Here is a 20,805-nt window from a genome sequence, read left to right on the forward strand (position 1 = left end):
TTTGTTTGTTTGTTTTGTTTTTGAGACAGAAAGGTGTCTCTGTGTAGTCCTGGCTGTCCTGGAACTTGCTCTGTAGGCCAGGCTGGCCTCGAACTCAGAGATCCGCCTGCCTTTGCCTTCCAAGTGCTAGAATGAAAGGCCTGCTCACTACCACTGCTCAGCTCAAAATAATTACTTTCTTAACATAAAAATTTGGTCAGCCTCTACAGTCTCTCTACTTTTCTCTTTAAATCAAATTATTACTCAGCAGTTTCTTACCTCTTTTCTTAAGTGTAACGTAACAGCTACAAGTACATTATAAGCCTCGCTTCCTAACAGTAGTGTCACCATCTAATATGACTGGCTTTGTCTGTATTAGAATTTCTTCTGGCATTTAGGATAAAAGGTATGACATCTATTGATGTGTTATTAACTATGACCAAACTTTTAAATAATGCTTATATATGGCACAAAACTAACAGTAAATATACCCCCAAATTATAACTCTCACCTACCATCTATATTCACGACTTTGGGCAGACAGTTGGAATTTTAAAAATAACAAGTTGGTTTTATTACAAACTTCAGTTATACATATTAGAAAATTGTTTACTTGAACCCTTTAAAAAAGTATTAATTTCACCAAATCTAGAATACTGGCAGTGTAGAAGTCTTAAGCTAATGTTAATGCTGACAAATCAAAGGCACAGTATTAACATATTTAAACAGTGCTCACAAGACATTAGGAGATGCTTTATAGAGTTACCAGGCTACATTCTAAGCTTCCTATTAGTGACACAACCAGGAACGAAGCCCTTGATTATATAACTCACCAGTTTCTAAGACTAGAACTCTACTTCCCATAAGAAGAAAACCTAATAATCATAACTCTACCCTAAAATCGAACTCCCAGCCTTAAGAACGAGTGATTGATGCAGTTTCTACACTTGATTAAACAGCTACAGGAAACCACGAGAGGAGAGGACTAGGGAGTGCAGCAGAGGCTCGACAGTCACGACTCTTGGCTCAGCATCAGTCACTTTAGCCCAATGCACCTCGCTGATGTCACAAGCGATGAGGCGCTCTCTGCACTTCTAAACTGCCAGTACCCAGGAGTGGTCAAGGAGGAACTGCTGTTCATCACAGCCTAATACCCACCTTCCAACAGTGTCTGCAAACAGTCATCTGAATCATAAATTACAGAAATTAGTCACAGGGTGCAAATCACCCCTGGAAAAAAGTGGTCCAGCTAAGAATGACAAACACAAGGAAACACTTCACAAAGTCCCAATACTATGAAGATGATTTCCCCTTTGTTCAAACTGCACAAATGAAGTTTCTTTACTGCAGGAAACAGACTGTAAGTAACAGTGCATTTTTAGGCATAAATTAACTATTTATGTCTGGTTCCAGTATGGTCAGGTTAATACATAAATACTTTAGAAACACAGAAGTTCACATTAGTGGAAAAATCCAAGTTTCTCACGTAGCCATTCTTCAGTTAGGTCTTCAGTGTTTCTTATTTCAAATACCTTAAGGAAAGAAAAAACAAACTGAAGTCATATTCCATCACTTAAAACAAAAAAATCCCTCCACTGCACTGAGTATTAAATACCACATTCTGTTTCCTTCATATTGGTCATGACCGTGACTTAATCTGAGTAAATTAGATGTCCCTTTTTGGCAATACTTAACTTCTTTTTATTGTTGTTGTTGTTGTTTTCAATACAAGGTTTCTCTGTGTAACAGCCCTAGCTGTCCAGGAACTAGCTCTGTAGACCAAGCTGGCCTTGAACTCAGAGATCCACCTGCCTCTGCCTCCTGAGTGCTGGCTGGGATTAAAGATGTGTGCCATCACTACCTGGCTAATATTTACCTTCTTTTAAGTGCTAAATACTTAAGTTACCAAAGTGTAGTAATCAAGATGGCATAAAACCTACACTCTTTTAAACCACAAATTCTAAACCAGCACATACATGCTAAAAGAGCAATTCTGTAAACCTTGCCCATTAGAAAAGACAGCCAAGCATACATATCTAAAATCAACCTAGTCAGGAGCTGAAGAAACATAAGGCCAATCAATCTTCCACAGTTTGAGTATCAGATGTTAATACCAGCTGTTGACTAACTTGATAAGGCTACACTCAAAGTCCCCAGTTAGAGTTATCCAGCAGGAATCTGAATTCACAGTCCAGAGAGCTAGAGGGAGATGAGGTATTACAGCACACAGATGGGATGTGGAACCAGATGTAAATTTGAATCTTAGCTCTAACTAACACACAACCCTGAGCAAGGCATTCATCTTCTGAACCTGCTTTTATTTTTACCTTTAAAATGACACTTGTATTTGTGTGTAAGCACATGCGTGTACATAAGAGCCCTAGTATGTGTATGGAGGTCAGAGGACATCTTGCAGGAATTGGTTCTCTGCTTGCTTCTACCATGTGTGTCCTAGGAATCCTTCTTCTTTTTAAGATAATCTCATTATGTAGCCCAAATTAGCCTTGAACTCCTGATCGTTCTGCCTCAGCTTCCCCAGTGCTGGGTTTATAGGAATGTACCACCATGCATGGTTACAGTAGCTTTTCTGAAGCTGCTCACATTTTGAAAGTTATTTTTTTCTAATTGAATTATTTTAAAAACACACATTGGTTCAAAGATTACTATAGTTCTCTTTCCCATGAATACAAGGCCTTATACTATGGACCTCATTAGTCGACAGGGCTTCAGCTACAGAGAATACATCTGGATCAGCTGCTTAGCTGTTGCCCTGTACTCTAAAGGAAGCATGTCCAACACAGATACTACCTTGGTTAGCTCAGCTGTCTGGACTAGCTTGTTCTTACTCCCAGCATACATCATCTGCTGCTCAGGCTTGCACCCTGGAAGACATCAGCACAGAGACAAAGGATAGCTTTTGAAAAGGGAATGGTTTCCATTACTTTTATCTTTCACAAAAATTTGTTTAGGATTTCCTGTACTACTAAGTTTACAAAAGCTTTGGTCTAAATGTACACAGCTATACTATGATTCTTCCACTGTACACTGTCTGTACAAAGACATACAATTCAAAGTGAGCAAATCATTAAAAATGGTTCTAGGTTTCCATAGATCCTGATTTTTAGTCTTGACACTTAAAAACTTTATTCAGCACTATTTTAATTTTGATAGTATAAGGGTCATCTTCAAGATTACAGGTATATCACTAGTAACTTAAAAAAAAAAAAAGACAAACATAAGCATATTACCATGGTCACACAAAGATCACATACTTAAATAAGATTAAAATATATACTTCTGATTCTAAAAGGTGTCATTGTATTTTTGAATCATTAAAATGTATGATTTAACTCAACAATTACACTTCTAGGAATTAACCAGCGGAGGTTAAGTGCATCCTGAGAGACCACACCTTACAGTACCTGCTCTCTACAGTGTACATGGTGTGTGCACAAACACAAACAGCAGCTGACCTCCATTTAGGCTATTCAACAATTTCATCTTTATAAATAGCAAAAATCTGTCTAGCAAAAGATGGATCAAAGCCGAGTAGACATTATTAAAGAGGCTGACTCACCAACAGGACTGGAGAAGATAAAACACAGAGGGTAGGAAACTCTTCCATCATCATGTTGGTATTTGTAACTATACACAATGAAGGTTTTTCTCAAGTTAAAGAAATGGAAGCCACTGCTCTAAGTCAGGCAGCAGGCAACCCCTGAGCTAGCGAATGGCCTTCTCATTAAACACCACACTTGATATCCGTCTATAAAGTAGACCCCAAAGGGCAAATTATAAAATCATGCAGCTTCTCAAAAAGAAACTTGTTAAAAGTCCAGATTCAATGTGGACTTTTTCTTTCTCAGTTTTTTCTATGTGCACATTTAAAGAGAATTGTTTAAAAAGAATCTAATATATCAACTTTCCTTTTTCTCATCTACCACATGCATACATATTTTAATGTGGTCATGATGCGGAGGGGGCCTTGAAGACATGTCTTGATCCTTTTATTAACTTCTTAGTCATTCATATACTTAGTACTCCACTCACATTTGTCCTTCCCTCCCCTCTCACTGTTCCCTCCTTCTCCCAACAGTCCCCCATTCTGTTTTCATGACATATAAAATGTCTTTTGGAAGTTTAACAAATGGATTCATAAATAAAGTCCTGGTGACTGAGAAAACTCTTTCCAAACCACTTAGAAAAGGATATCGAGGTTGCCGCTCAGGGAGTTCATCTTTAAGTTCATCTGGGGAGATGCCCTGGCACCAGAGAGAAAAGACACTTTGAAGCATGTCCTTCCCCAAAGATCCACTGAGCACTCATTCTGCTAAGAGCTATGAATCTGTTATCACATCACCAAATTACTTCTGTTATCAAAACACAGGGCTGAAGGAGAGTGTTCCAATTGTCAGGAGACACTGAGTTGACTGAGTGACACAGCAGCACCTCAGAGGAAACAGTAATTCTACGAAACACTCAGTGGCTGGCGTCAGTTTGATACCACTCTGTGCACAGCTCATCAGTTAGGAAGCTAACTCATCTTTACTAGGTGCAGACCTCCAACACTGGATCTCACTAATGTTTTAAGGAAGGCAGTTAAATCAGCAAGACAATGTGGAACCAACAGTCAGCCCATGCTTTTCATGTAAAATTAGCATGTATTTAAGGAGGTCCAGAACTTGTTTTAGTACATGTAACTAACATAGTATTGTTTGGACAACAATAATTGCTTAACTATAAAAATTGTATTTAGCTCATTAAACAAACCTCAAGTTCCTCATCCAGTACCACCAGGCGTTTGTCCTTGTCAATCTTCACTACAAGGAAAATACAGCATAAGTAAAGTGTGATTCTAGGTGACATTGACTATCCAATCTATGCAGCTTTAGTCTATATGAAAGGAGGGGAACACAGAAAATTAAGACATTAAGAAATACAGCATAAATACACTTAAGTGTTAGCTTTACATTTCCAGGGAGAATCCCCAACATGGAATGTGCTTATTTAGACTCTTATCAACTCCTCACACGTACTGCATGTATGGAGAACTTCGGAACTCCAGTGCAACTGTTTAAATAAAAGGAGGCTTGGAAGACTAACTGAGACTGTCTATGTGCAACATGGTCAGAACTGCCAAAGAAAAGCTCACCAGGGCTTAGGAGAAAGAAATCCCAAGACCCTTAGCTTCTCCAACATTACAATTTCATGGCAGATGGTCATTATTCTAAGAAAGTGAATTACCAATTCAACCTCTGTTCAAATATAACTGACATAATCCAAACCCAAATCAGAGTAAACTTAGGTCCTCTATGCCTTTATTCTTTTCTACCTATCTAAAGAGTCAACTATGCTTGAGTTTGCACTAAATTCACATTAATCCTAAGGACATACACTATGACTTCAAACAGCCTCATCTGTTGGGATAAATGACACTATTATACATTTTCCCCATTAAGAACCATATCACTATTTAAAAAAATACCAAACAAACATAAAAAAGGGGCTGGAGAGGTGGCTCAGTGGTTAAGAGCACTGGCTGCTCTTCCAGAGGTCCTGAGTTCAATTCCCAGCAACCACATGGTGGTTCACAACCGCCTATAATGGGATCTGATACCCTCTTCTGGCATGTAGGTGATATACATGCAGACAGAACACTTATACATTTAAAAGAGGAGGGGGGGAGACAGAGACAGACAGAGACAGACAGACAGACAGACACACACACTCATAGGACCACATGATAGTATTTATCTGTAACAGAACCAAAATGGTAAGGTGTCCACACCTGATTCAGTACACACCTGCCTGGTGGGTCTGTTATGCAGACTTCCATATCTTCACTCTCTCAACCTTCCTTCACCTTTCTAAACCATCGCCCACAGAGGATTGGCTAGGAGAACTACTAAAGTTTAGTGTAGAATAAGGCTCCATGCTGAACTTTACCACTTAGGTGTGGGCAAATGTTAGCCCTCAGAGCCATACAAAGATTCATGGATCACTACAAATGGAACCCTCATTCCTCAAGTGATCAAGACAATCTCCCAAGGGGGATTGCTATCTATGGCAATAGAACAAGCAGTTTATTTTCTTTTTTTAAGATTTATTTATTATGTATACAATGTTCTGCCTGCATGTATGTCTACAGACCAGAAGAGCACCAGATCTCATTAGGTGGTTGTGAGCCACCATGTGGTTGCTGGGAATTGAACTCGGGACCTCTGGAAGAGCAAGCAGTGCTCTTAACCTCTGAGCCATCTTTACAGCCCCAGAACGAGCCCTTTCTTAACTTGCAGAGGTAACAATGACAAATACAGCAGGTGGAAGAACTGTTACCGTCTAAAGGCTTGGCACATTCAAAGGACTGTAAGAGAACACAAACTAACATCATAGAATTTTGAGGCAACTTCAGCTTACTTATAATGGCAGCATTGTGGGTTTCTTTTCGAAAACGAAACTTTCTCAGCTTTTCCACTAAATCTTCAGCAACATCACAAACCACCAAAGACTCACTCTACAAGAGAGAGGGGATACATACACTTAAAATGTCATGACTTCAATATTCGTGCATGTTAAAGAAATTCCAAATCTACCAACCTTTGGATCTACATGGGTTAGTCATACCTGTTCATCTCTAATGCAAGCTTCACTTTAACTTTCTTTTTGGCTAATAAATATTTCAGAAACCAAGCACATATTGACAAGCATTTCATGTGAAGTAGAGGGGATGGGAGGAAATGTGGAGTGAAGGGCCGTCACCTGAGTCAGTATCTCATACTGTGTGGCAAGAACAAGAACGGGAAAATCATTTTACTGTTTTGAAGTTTCACAATTATGAGGAAAATAAAAGTAAACCTGACAGTAAAAACCAACAATTTATATCTTAGATGACTACAAAGACATAAAATTAGCTATGAAGAATGTACAAAAGGGGGCTGGAGAGATGGCTCAGCAGTTCAGAGCTCTAGCTGCTCTTCCAGAAGTCCTGAGTTCAATTCTCAGCAACCACATGATGGCTCGCAGACACCTGTAATGGAATCTGATGCCTCTTCTGGTGCGCATGAAGACAGAGCACTCATATACATAAAATACACACATAAATAAATCTTTAGCCGGGCAGTGGTCGTGCACACCTTTGATCCCAGCACTGGGGGAAGCAGAGGCAGGAGGATATCTGTGAACTCAAGGCCAGCCTGGTATACAAAGTGAGTTCCAGGACAGAACAAAAACAAACAAATAAACAAAACAACAAAAAAGCCAGGCACAGTGGCTCATGCCTTTAATTTTAGCACTAGGGAGACAAAGGCAGAGTCTCTCTGAGTTCAAGGCCAGCCTGGTCTACAGAGCAAGTTCCAGGACAGCCAGGGCTATGTAGAGAGAGAGACCCTTTGTCTTAAAAAAACAACAAAATCAGCCAGGCAGTGGTGGCGCATACCTTTAATCCCAGCACTTAGGAGGCAGAACCAGGAGGATCTCTGTTGAGTTCAAGGCCAGCCTGGTCTACTACAAAATGAGTTCCAGGAAAGGCGCAAAACTACACAGAGAACTCCTATCTCAAAAAACCAAACCAAACCAAACCAAACAAAAAACCCAACAAAACAAAAAAGCAGTCAATACTCTGGTTGCTCCTGGTAGTATACTCAATAAATCTGTTTCCTTGAAAAAGAAAAAAAAAAAAAAAATCTCTCTCTCTCTCTCTCTATATATATATATATAGATAGATATAGATATAGATAGATAGATAGATATAGATAGATGATAGATAGATAGATATTGATATACAAAAGCAAAAGCAGATGAAATAAATACAAAAGCCAAAAGAAATGCTTAGAGATTATGAAGAAATACTAACAGATCTTCCCCAGAAATCTAGCAAGAAAATCATTACATGGATTCTGGAGGACAGAAATAGTTTTATATTTTTGTTTTACTTTGTCTTTGCTTTTTGTTTGTTTTGTTTGAGAATTTTGGTGAGTAGTTCAGGTTGGCCTGGAGCTTACTATGTACCTTAGGCTGGCCTTGAACTTTCAAGTCTTTTGCCTCAGATTCCTAAATACTAGTATTCCAGGGTATTACATCCAGCTGTTTTGTTGTTTAGTTAGCTGGGTTTGTCTTCGGGTGCATAGATAGAAACTATATGTGCACATACAAATATTTGTGTGAATTTGGGCATACACATTCCACAGTGTACACATGAAGGCTAGAAAATGAGTTTGGGTGCTAGTCTTAGTCTTCCAATATTTGAGACAGGGTCCCTCTGCACACTATGTGCAAAGGTTAGCTAGCTGGTGAGCTTCTGTGCATTCTCCTGCCTCTGCCTCCCTCCTGGCTGTTGGATCATCAAGATTATGGACACATGCTACAGTGCCTGGCTTTTCATTGTTCCAGGGCTTCAAACTCAGATCCTTGTGTTTGTACAGTAATTAATTACTTTAAATACTCATCTATCACCCCAGCCCTCGGCTGACTGGTTTTTGACAGGGGATTTTAAGAGAAAATTGGCTCAAACTTGGGATCCTCCTTGCTTTAGCCTCTCCAATAGCATAGATATTGCAAGTGTGTGCCACCATGCCATGCTATGATGCTTTTAGTAGATAAAACTGCAAAATCAGCCAGGCATGATGGTGCACACCTTTTATGCCGTTACTAGAGAGGAAGAGGCAGAAAGACCTCTGGGGCCAGCTGGAGCTACAGAATGAGACCTTGTCTCTAAAAAAGGAAGAAAATATAATTAGTGAAAAGGGCCTTCCAAACCACACCAATGTGGAGAATAGTGAAACCCTATGTATCAATCATACAGCTCCAATCACTACCATCTGCATTTCGCTGCCCACAATATATCAACAACAGCCCAAAGGACTGTCTTACCCAGAGGCTACAAGCCATTCACCTGGCAATGTTGCACCATTTGTCATTTGAAAAACATCATGTGTCACCAGAAATACAAACATGTAAAGGTGTTCTGCTTTAAAAACCCTCCCAGAATTCTAGTCTCTCACCTAATTAGTGCTCAAATCTCGTTGATTTACATTTTTTACAGTTGGTTTGAGTCAAGTTGCAAAAAGTTCACCTACTTTGGACTTTTCATAGAAGTCCCCCCCACAACTTTCAAGAAAATTTGGACACTTCTCATCAGAACCTCAAATCATTAAGGCTTCCAATTTTAAGTTAAAAAAAAAAAAAAAAGTAATGGAAGCCTAGGTGCTTGATCCTCTGTTGGATTAAAGACAGCATCCACTAAAGCAGGAAATGGCTATCATTTTTAACTGTCTTTAAAATTCTGAACTCTGGGGGCTGGAGATGGCTCAGTGGTGAAGAGCACTGACTGCTCTTCCATAGGACCCAGGTTCAATTCCCAGCACCCACATGGCAGCTAACAACTGTCTGTTAACTCCTGTTCAAAGGGTTCCAACACCCTCCTACAGACATATATGCGGACAAAGCACCAATGCAAATGAAATAAAAATAAATACTTTAAAAAAGATTCTGAACTCTGATAATCATTTGATGTGACATGTATCATAGGATGTGCAATCACACAATCAATCAGGATGTGCATCCCAGCCAAGGGCACTAGCCAATAGAAAATAACCACTGCTGGGGTGTGTGCTTTCAGTTTTCTACTTCTCTTCAGAGAGATGCTAAGTCACAGGGAACTGCCTGAAGCTGATTCAATCCACTTTGAGCAAAGAGAGAATTAATGAAACTAATAAAAACTTTTGACTTTTATTTAGACAAAACCAATTTGACACACTGACAATCAGAGCCACAAGTGTAAGCTTGACATCATAGATTCAGAAACCCATGCAAACATGCTCAGTGTGTAACTCTTTGTAAGAGACTTGCCTCATGTGACCCCCAGCACGGTGGAAAAGATGACAACATGCTTTGATTCATTCCGTCTAATTCAGTGTATTTTCTCCCTTCCTGATGCCCCAAACCCCATCTTACAAAAAAGACTCAGAAACCAGGTGTGGTAGCACATATCCGTAATTCCAGCACTGAGAGGCTGAGGCAGGAGGATCAATCACCTCTTCTAAAAAGGAAAGGGTGAGGGAGAGAAGAAAAGGGTGGGGAGAGAAGGGAATGGACTCAGGCTTAGCCAACTCTTACTCCTGTTTACACTTGGAAGTGTTTAAGAATGAGTACAAAGTTATAAAAACAATTCTAGGTGGCAAATGTTACTTAAGATAGTTGAGCTCAAATGTTCATTTACTGTGTGTAAGTGCTAGCTTACATTATAGACAAGTAGAGAAGAGATCTATATCAACACTGGCACCTATGATAAAGGTTAGAATGGAGAACCACAAGATGCTTTGAGAACTGATGTGTGGTGAAGAACATCGTGACCCCAGTAAAAGCCATCTGAAGTGATTCAAGTGAGCATGGCAGCCTAAATCACGAAGTGACAGTGGGACTAAGGTGCCCACAATGAACAGGATCGAGAACCAAGGCTAGGTAATGGCTTGTAGGTACTCAGATTTCTATCCCATCAGCAAATGGAAGCTATCAACATGGCCACATTTGAATTTTGATAGACCGTATTTGTCATGATATGCAGCAAATAGGCAGAGAGCCAAGAAGAAAATGGTAGCACCAGTGACCAGCAAGACCACTTCAGATAAGAGATGACAAGCTGCTGAGAGATTGAAGAGCAGCATAAAGAAGTGAGTGACATCAGTTAAGTTCCTATGTCTGTAGCATGAGGCTGATTCCTGCTTCGTGTTCCAAACCATCTCACCTACACTAACACCATCCCATCCCCATTTGGCAGGAAATGCAAGGCTTAGACAGGCTACAAGCATCTTCCCCCAAATCAAAGACATATAGGTAGTGGACTCAGGAAGCGACCAGGCAGCCTGACCTTTGCAGCTCTTTCTCTTAGCCACCTCATAGGACCTGGGCTAGATTCAATGTGGAGGAAACAAAGGCTTACAAAGACTTATGGCTTGTGGAGCAGAAACAAATGACACCTTTAACCAAGTTACAGAATTCTGGCTGAAGGAAGACCAGATGTGAGGGGGAAACTATGTGTTCCTTTTGGACAAACTGAAGAGCCTCTGTGGCATCTGTGTGGTGCCATGCTTCCTGAGTATATTAACCAAAAAGTGGAATCTAACTTCTGGTTGGATCTCAGCAGTAAGGTCAGAGATAGGAACTCACAAGTCAACTCAAAGTAGGTGGTAACTGAAGCCAGGAATTCAGCAAAGGGAAATACAATAGAAAATGAAGCCTCAGGATGGCCTAGGGCTCTTAGGAGCACAGACCAGGAAATGGAGAATGGAATCCAAGGGAAACAGAATCATCAGCAGAAGTAGGAGGAAAGCCAGGAGTTCTGAATCCCAGAAGCCTAAGGGGAAGCATGAAGAAAGGAATGCTTCAAACCTGAGTTGTCAACACTCTGGAATGTGGCTTAAAGGTCGTAATGATGAAAACCCACGAGTTTCCTGGGTTCGGTGACCACGGTAAGATCTGCTAGAATCTAGCAGCTAGATGGAAGTGGTTCCCAAGAGAGGAGCTACAGATAACAACAGTGTTTTCCTGTTGCTGTTTCCATGGAACTTGGTCGTATTTTAAAAGGATCCAGAAGATCCCTGATGGCAAATGACTTAAATCTCCACTTTATTTTATGCTTGGGGTCCATCGTCAAGGAGAACAGAAGCCACGGCCCCAGGCGCCGCAAAACTAAATCTCTGACAGCTGCTTCGAGGCGAAACCAGAGACCCTCGGGTCACATGGGTTCCAATGGCCTCGACTGGAAGAATGCGGAGATCAGGAGCTCTTCTGCGGGGCACCGGGGGACGCAAGAAGAACGAAGCCTGGACGAGGCCAGGATGCAACCAGAACCCAAGCGCTCGCCACCAACGCCGCCCCTCAGGCCCAGCCCGTTATGCCACGGGGACCACAAGGGCCAGAGCCCTGTGCACGCGGAGGCCACGTTCCAACCGCCGGCCCGCGGCGCGGGGGTCCTCCGGGCCGCGGCTGGAAGTCGGGAAGGGCCGGCGAGCCCGCCCAGCCCCGCGGTGCCGCCCTCCGCCGCCACTCACCATTTTCCTTCCGGCCGTCAGCGGCCCGTCGCCGTAGGATCTCTCGGGCCCCTTTAAGAATGGCTCGACAGCCACCTCCCTTCCTGCCTTGGCTGGCACCCGGCTCAGCCGTCCCCACCTGACTACGCGGCCGCTGCGGCCCGCACGTGACGGCGGACGGCGGGTGGCGAGGCCCAAAATTCAGCGATAAAAAAACGCGTACGCTGGCGTCCCCTGCGCCTCTTAAGGAAAGGAGGTTCCGCCCTCCCAGTTACCGCGGAAAGAGCCTCGCCTCGGCGCGCAGGTTCTTGGTACCTTCACATTTTCTACAAGCCTCAACGGCAGGAATTTCATGATGACAAATCCGAGTCAATGATTTTAGTGGTGAATGTGCGTGTTGATTACAGCTTACTTCCAGATTGAATGCTTTACAAATGTAGGCACGGCTTCCATCCTTCCAACTTGTCCCAGAGTGCCATTCCTGACCCTGCCTGTTTTCCAGAAGTTGCTGAATACATTTCTTTTCCAAATAGAATTCATATACTGAGTAAATGGTGATCGGTGTTGATCATGCGGTCTCTTACTTTCAAGTCACTGCCAAATTGAATTCTGAAACTAAAGTATGACACTATAAGTTACGGCCTTTTAATTTTATTACTATTGGTATTCCAAAACGGAGATAAATTTGTCCTTCTGTGAAAGAATACGAGGTACAAGAAAGACTATGAATGAAAAAAGATGGTTGGCATCTTTGCGGAAAAAAAAAATGTGAGAGATTTTTAAAATACTTTAATATTTTATATCCTTTTGGGACTTTCTCCTTGGTCATCCAGAAGTAACTATTATCCTCAAAAAATTAGTAGAACAGTGGCATCAGAAATTCAAAAAGAAGAAAGAATGGGGGTTCGAGAGATGACTCAGCAGTTAAAAGCACTGGTCCTCTCTATGAGGACCCTGGTTGGATCTCCAGAACCCATCTATGTGGTAGCCACAGTGTAACTCCAGTTCCAAGTGATCCAAAACTCTTCTGGCTTCCGGGGCCACTGCACACACGTGATGCAAGCAGGCAAAACACCCATACACACAAAGTAGTAAAATAATTTAAAAAAATAAGAAGAAGAAGAAGAAGAGCCGGGCAGTGGTGGCGCATGCCTTTAATCCCATCACTTGGGAGGCAGAGCCAGGCGGATCTCTGTGAGTTTGAGGCCAGCCTGGTCTCCAAAGCGAGTTCCAGGAAAGGAACAAAGCTAAACAGAGAAACCCTGTCTCGAAAAACCAAAAAAATAAAAATAAGAAGAGAAGACTGGAAAGAAGGGAGGGAGGAAAGAAGAAAGGAAAGCAAAGAGCAACTTTGATTTCTAAAAGTAGAGTTTTGGATCTCCAAACTACAATCATAGTAAAAACCCAGACATTTTCTTTCTTTTTTTTTTTTTATTTCTACTTTTCATTTAAATTTTATTTATTTATTTTCATCTATGAGTGTTCTGTCTGCATGTACACCTGCATGCCAGAAGAGGACATCAGATCCCATTATAGGTGGTTGTGAGCCACAGTGTGGTTATTGGGAATTGAACACAGAATCTCTGGAAGAGCAGCTAGTGCTCTTAACTGCTGAAACATCTCACCAGTCCTAGGAAAACAGATATTTTCAAGGGAGGGGGTCTTGGGCAGTTTTGAAGCTCTATTCGCATTTTTTAAAAATCCAGATATTGATAAAAGTGTGATTTCCTGTACACCACTCCTTAGGGAAGCCGAGACAAACTCAGTAGTGGGAAGGAAAAGCATACTGCTTTGGGTCTGTGGAATCTGGTGTGTGTGTGTTGGGGGTGGGGGGTGGGGGGAGGATTGCAAGACCTGCAGAGCCTTACTTCCTGTTCTGGCCTTCCTCCTCCAGCCTGAAATGGCAGAGGGAAAGGTGTAGTCATGGAAGGATCCAAATTGGTGGGGTATTAGAGAAAATCCTCTTCTCTGGGAAGAGGCCTTGAATTTGACTGTATACCACTTTTAACAAGGTGGGGTTGTATTTAGCGGCAGAAGTGGCCTAATCTGCTATCCTAAGATACCCCCCTAAAACCTGCATGTGACATGTAGGAGAATCTTCATATAATATATAACACACCACTGGGGAGTCTAGCAGACCTACAGAGCTATGAGGCTGTATGTGTCTGTGGGCTTTACTGACACGGGTTAATGGCTGGAGCCTCAGATCTCAGCACTGGGTATCACCCAGACAGAAAGTCAAAAGTTTCCTTCAACTTGGTGAAGATCTATGATCGTGGTACAGAACTGAGCCCTCATTTTCCTGCCCCATCCCCCACAACATCCCATGAGCACTTGCTGTCATCAGATTGTCATTTTAGGAGAAGCAAGAGACAAGGGAGGAAAGAAAGGGGAAGACAGAATTTTTGTTGTTGTTTTTGGTTTTTGGGTTTTTTGTTGTTGTTGTTTTCTTTTTCAAGACAGGGTTTCTCTGTGTAACAGTCCTGGCTGTCCTGGAACTTACTTGGTAGCCCAGGCTGGCCTCAGACTCACAGAGATCCACCTGCTTCTGCCTCCTGAGTGCTGGGATTAAAGGCGTGCGCCACCACCGCAGGGTGGAAGACAGAATTTGTAACATGAAATCTAATTTAGTTTTTTAATAAAAAACTCAGATCAGATATTGGGGTGAAAGCTGAAAGATCAGAGAAACAGAGCAAGCCACACCCACCACCTCTGACCTCATCAACTCCTCAGCCTGAAAGAGCTCCAGCTGGAAGGGGTTCCTCAGCCTAAAAGCTTTAGTTCCTGTCTCCTCATGCCTTATATACCTTTCTCTGCCCACCATATCACCTCCTTTTTAGTGTTGGGATTAAAGGCGTGTGACTCCCAAGTACTGGGATTAAAGATGAGTGCCACCACTACATGGTTCTGTTTCTCTCCTAGACTGAGTCAATCCCATGTAGTCCAGAGTGGCTTTGAACTCACAGAGATCCACATGGATCTCTGCCTCCTAAGTGCTAGGATTAAAGGTGTGTGCCACCACCATCTGGCCTCTATGTTTAATCTAGTGTTTGCTCTCTGATCTTCAGGCAAATTTTATTGGGGTATACGGCTGTGGCTATCACTCTGTATAAATAAAATGCTGATTGGCCAGTAGCCAGGCAGGAAGTATAGGCAGGACAAGCAGAGAAGAGAATTATGGGAGGTACAAGGCTGGGGAAGAGAGACACCGCCAGCCGCTGCCATGGCAAGAAGGATGTAAGGTAATGGTAAGCCACGAGTCACGTGGCAAAGTATAGATTTATAGAAATGGGTTAATTTAAGATAGAAGTAGATAACAAGAAGCCTGCCACAGCCATACAGTTTGTAAACAATATAAGTCTTTGTGTGCTTTCTTGGTTGGGTCTGAGCAACTGTGGGACTGGCGGGTAAGAGAGATTTGTCCTGCCTGGCCCAGGCAGGAAAACTCTAACTACAGTATCCAATATATCACCACAAGAATTTTCTTGAAAGAGACCAGATTCTTAGAAGTGTAAACTTTTAAAAAAAAAAAAAAAAAAAAAAAAAGTCCTTTTTAAAAGTCTTCATGTGTTGTTGCTTGGATTCCAATAGCTTCCTGGGGGTGGGGGTGAGAAGGCAAAGCATCAATGGCACAGACACCAGGAGTCCATTGAAGGTAAATAATGAGCTCATTTATTCAATAACAGGGAAGGCCTTATATACCCTCCTCCCAGCACCCAGTCTGTGTGGTCCTCCCTCATTGGCTGGGCATGATCAGGAACTCTGACAGCAACTGTTGCTAGGCCCTCAGGCAGACTCCAGGTTGGCTCATAAGGAGTATGTAATGTGCATGCCTTGGCAACTGGTCTGAGCCAATTTCCTCGACCTTATGGGACTGTCCTGCTACAAGGTGTGTGTACACGTGTGTGCCACAGGTACATGCATCCCATAGTACACACATGAAGGTCAGAGGACATGCCAATCTTCACAGGAGTCTCTTCCTGCTGCTGCACATGCCAGGCTACCTGGCTCAAGACCTTGTAGGGATTTACTTGTCTCATCTTTCATCTTGCTACACGACTACTAGGGTTACACACTCAGTCTGGCTTTCACACAGATTCCGGAGATCTGAAGTGAGTCCTTCACCATTGTACAAGGAAGCCCCTTTACTCACTGAGCCATCACCCCAGACCCAAATATTAATAAGACCTTCAGTTTATAAATGGAAGTTCCCATTCTCCTCTCTTCCTTCACACCTATACTATTTGGGATGGGAGTAGTGTTCAAGAACAAAACTAGACCAGTTAGGGTTGGGGAGATGGCTCAATCAATCAATTGCTTGCTGTGTAAAGCACAAAGACCCAAGTTCAAAGTCTTGTGTATCGGTCAAAGGATGTCACTCTAGCACTGGGGAGGTAGTGGGCAGTGACCCAAACTGTTCTGACTTCCTTCTATGATGAACAGTGACATGGAAGTATAAGCCAAATAAATCCTTTCCTCCCCTCTTTGTTTTTCGGTCACGGTGTTTCATCACAGCAATAGTAACCCTAACTAAGACAATAGGTATAGCCAACTCTGGGATCTGCACATAGTTTATTTCACTAACTTTAAGGTTAGCTATCCCTTTAGCTAGACACAATAGTGCTTTCCTATAGTCCTAGCTACTTTGGAGGCTGAGGCAGACGACTGCATGAACTCAGGAGTTCAAGATAGCCTGGGCAACATAGTAAGTCCTCATCCTTTTTTTTCTAAGTCTTAGAAAAGACTTATTTTAATTTATTTATGTCTATATATGTATATACATGAGTGCAAGTGCCAGCAGAGGCCAGAAGACTACATGCCGTTCCTGGAAACTGGAATTCCAGAAGATTGTGAGCTGCCATGTGGGTGCTGGCAATGGAACTGTGTTCTCTGCCAGAGCAACCAGTGCTATTAACCACTGAGCCATCTCTCCAGCCTCATAAGTCCCCATCTTTCAAAAAAAGGGGACAGGAAGGAGCTGGACGGATGGCTCAGAGGTTAAGAGCACTGGTTGCTCTTCCAGAGGTCCTGAGTTCAGTTCCCAGCAATTACATGGTGGCTCACAACCATCTGTGATGGGATCTGATGCCCTCTTCTGGCATAAAGGTGTACATGCAGATAGAGCATTTGTATACATAAAATAAACAAATTAATTTAAAACCCCAACCTCAACACTGCCCCACCCTCCACACGTACTCACACTTCTGTGGAGTCAGTACCTAAAAGGCCATACCGTCCTACTTGTCCTTTCAGTGGTAGGGTAAATGTGAAGTGTGAAGTACTCTAATTGGAATTAAGCTTAAGTTTTGAGGGGAACTTCGCCAGGCCTTATACTTCATTTCCTCATTGCAATTCTGTTTTCACACTGTTAGAATGGATCTCCCAAGTTGGCTACATAAACCTGCATCCATCACCGGTGTGTTCAGAAGATTTTTAATGTATTCCATTTAAGGTCTATGCTTAGAAAAGAACTGAGGTGAATGGTAACAGGGTGATGGCAGAGAATCTGTTAGTAGAGCAGAATTAGGTACATTCTTCTACTGGAAGAACCCAGAACCTCATTCCTCTTCTATGCCCACATGCCTTGCCTAGGAGAGCCTTCTAGTTCCATTTTACCCTGCATCTCCTTTTTAAGGATTAGAACTCTCGTCTTTAACCAAGCACATGACTTCCTTGAGTGAAGTCCGTAGTTTTGTTTTGTTTTGTTTTCAAACTTCCTTGCAGCTAAATTCAGACACAAGGCTGACTTGTGGTCAATGGAATGTATGATATGTTCCTGGAATCTTCTTCAATGGAAGTTGTCTCCCATTTTTCCTCCTCCATGGTAGCAAGGATACAGACACGATGGTGGCCCCTTCATAACAGACCTGAGGAATGGGGGCCGTGAATAGTGGAACCAAATAGAAGTCTGGGTTCCTCCCACAACAAAACACAGTGTTGGCTTTTCATTGCCACATCTGGACTTTCAGTGGAAATTGTAATTATATCTCTTGGTTTTCTGTTATTCACATATAAAAAAAAAACAGAATATACTCTTCTAAAAGTCCTTGTCACTATCTTAATCAAAGTCACCAAGCTTTCCTGCCTGGCATTTTGAAATAATCTAGTAGCTGGTGTCCCATTACTTACATACACTCTCCTGTCCTTCCCATCAGTTATTTTGTACACTAGCCACAGTGATTTATTGAAAATTCAGATACACTGGCAGCCTTGTGTTTCAGTTGTTCTTAGGGTATATTGTAGTGGGTAGCTGTAGTGTAAGCAGTTAAAATGCAAAACCCCTATTTGGCCAGGGCCCTACATTTCTCTTGGTTCTCCATACTTCACCCAGCCTAACCTTTCCATTTCTCAACTTCCCATCTCCGGGCCTTTGTCTGTGCCACACTGGCAGGTGTGCCCAACTTTTTGACATCTCAACACAATGTTGTCATCTACAAAGTTCATGCTGGAGAACTGCATGATCAAGTTAGAAAAAAATGCAAAAATTTCTTTCTGTCTCTCTCCGGACAAGGTCTCACACAACCCAGGCTGGTCTTAGGCTCACAATGTAGCCAAGTATAACATTGAACTTCTGATAGTCTGGCCTCTGTCTCTCTTGGGCTGGAATTACAGATATGCACCATTATGCCTGGTTTCACTAAGTACTGAGAATTGACCCCAGTCTTGAAGTATGCCAGCAAGTATTCGATCAATGACATCCCTGGTCCTCAACGATTGTTGTATGTAATCGTATGGTCTTTTGTTGTTGTTGGGATGCAACCATAACTATCCTTGTCTGTTTGCATCCTACAGGAGCAGGTGAGACAGGCTGCTCCTTAGACCGGCAAACCTATTTCTGTCAGATCTCATGTCAAACATCTGTTTTATCTCTACCTCGTATTCTTCCATTTCCCCATGTTAAGTCCTCATAGCCCCATGTACCTTTTCTAACAGAACCTGTCATTTTGCCTTTGTCTTGTTGAAAGCTCTTTGGTTACTGTTTATCTTTGCCCAGTAGATGATGTGTTTGTTTTTAAATCCCAGTAACAATATTTCTGATAGAAACACAAGTGAAGGTCTAGTTGGCTGACCGTTGCAGTGGTTTCAGTGTATGCCAGCTGACTCTACTGTCTCGGCCATGGCGAGAGCAGAATATCAGAGCAGGAAGGTATGGCAGATCCAAGCTGACCACTCCATAGCAGCCAGGAAAGAGATGCAGAAAGGGACAAGATAGAGTTCCCATGGCTATTCCCCCAGTGACCTGATAACTCCAATCAGGCCCTACCTGTGAAAGATTCCACCACTTCATAGTAACGTCATCGAATTATGAACCCATCAATAGCGTTATTCTGCTGGTTAGGTCAGAGCCCCCACAATCCAATCCTCTTCTCTTCTCTCTGTCTCTCTCTCTCTGTCTGTCTCTGTCTCTGTCTCTAAGACAGGTTTTCTCTCTGGCTGTCCTTGAACTGATTTCATATATGAGGCTGTCCTCGAATTCACAGAGATCCCCCTGCCTCTGCTTCCCTGAGTGCTGGGATTAGGCTCTTACATCTTAAATCTCTTTACTATAAGTTCAATAGAGTTTGAGCAGGAGCAACATCCTATCTCTGTGTTTAATGTTTAACTTTACCTGCAATTTTCTGTATTTTTGTTTCACAATAAAGATACCTTTTTATTTTATTGTAACAAAGTTGTCTTCAGCTTGGCCAAGAATTTTGTTAAAGCTGCAGTTGGAATGGTGTGGTTGTATGTTTGACACAGCATTTCTAGACTCTAGTCTCTAAAATGTTTAAAACACACATTAAAAAAATCCTACTTTAGTGATATAGCCTAAAGAAATAATTTAGCTTTATGGATATTCACTGTAGTGCTTGGTATAGTACTGAAAACATTTCTAACAACTGAGCCTAGACTAAATAAACATAACCTTCACAAGTCAGTATCTAGTAATGAAAAGTCACATAGAAACAAGCTTCTCAAATAGCAGTATTCCAGAAAAAACGTGGTTATTTGGTCAAGGCCATTAGACAAAGTTAACTCATCCTTTTGAAGCATGAATTTCCTGGTGGCTTAGGAGTATGGCCCGGTCCTTTAGTTATGCTCCTAATGCTCCTTTTCCCTTTCTTCCTCCCTAACAGAGTGAGATTTGTGGTGGGGGATGTTTCCTCCACCTCTGTTGTAACTAGGCCTTTAGGGCTTTAGTAAAAGAGATAAATGTAGTTTTGTGAGAGACTCCCGGGAGATACTGACCCTTAAGGGTAAGGAAAGGGAGCAGACATTTATAAGCTACTTCCTGTACTTAAAATAGTCTCCTAATAAACAAACAAGAATTAGTTACTTAAAAGCCCTCAAAGGTCTGGCTAATTCTAATTTGAGGACAATTAATAAAATTAATAAAAGAGGGCGTGGGAAAACAACTGCTTTTTTTTTTTCTAAGAGAACCTTGAACACGTATTGCCGGATTATCTCTGATTAAACTTACTTTCAAAAGGCTGACAAGGTTCCAATAAATCGCTGGCGGTAGAGAACACTTCTTTGGTTTTCCGTGACTATTTGTAAATCGAGATCGAACAAGAACAGGAGTAAGTTTATTTCACTTTGTAGAACCTCCACTCCCCGCCCCTCCGATGCCGGCCCTCCTCCTCTTCCAAAATTTGCCTAGGGTTTTCAGGGTTTCAGGATTCCTTGCGCGTCTGAGAATCTGTATCAGCTGAAGTTTTGTCCGTCTTGACCCCAAATTTCTGTCTGGAACTTGGGAACTGGGCTAGGCTGGAGGAGTAGTCGCAGACCACCAATCCCGGGGCCTGGGATGGTCGGGGCG

General features: G+C 42.2%; 1 protein-coding gene across 1 annotated transcript; it reads right to left on the reverse strand.

Annotated features, from left to right (window-relative positions):
* Nucleotides 1–523: 523 nt before the first annotated feature.
* Nucleotides 524–12,205, reverse strand: Gmfb (glia maturation factor beta). The gene is given in 8 exon segments (XM_036199972.1): nucleotides 524–1,444; nucleotides 1,446–1,511; nucleotides 2,788–2,861; nucleotides 3,557–3,639; nucleotides 4,192–4,241; nucleotides 4,750–4,799; nucleotides 6,397–6,493; nucleotides 12,027–12,205. Coding segments are annotated over 8 exon segments (465 nt in total). The 5' UTR covers nucleotides 12,030–12,205; the 3' UTR covers nucleotides 524–1,402.
* Nucleotides 12,206–20,805: the final 8,600 nt, after the last annotated feature.

The sequence above is a fragment of the Onychomys torridus genome, chromosome 9, assembly GCF_903995425.1.
Source record: "Onychomys torridus chromosome 9, mOncTor1.1, whole genome shotgun sequence".
NCBI classification, from domain to species: Eukaryota; Metazoa; Chordata; class Mammalia; order Rodentia; family Cricetidae; genus Onychomys; species Onychomys torridus.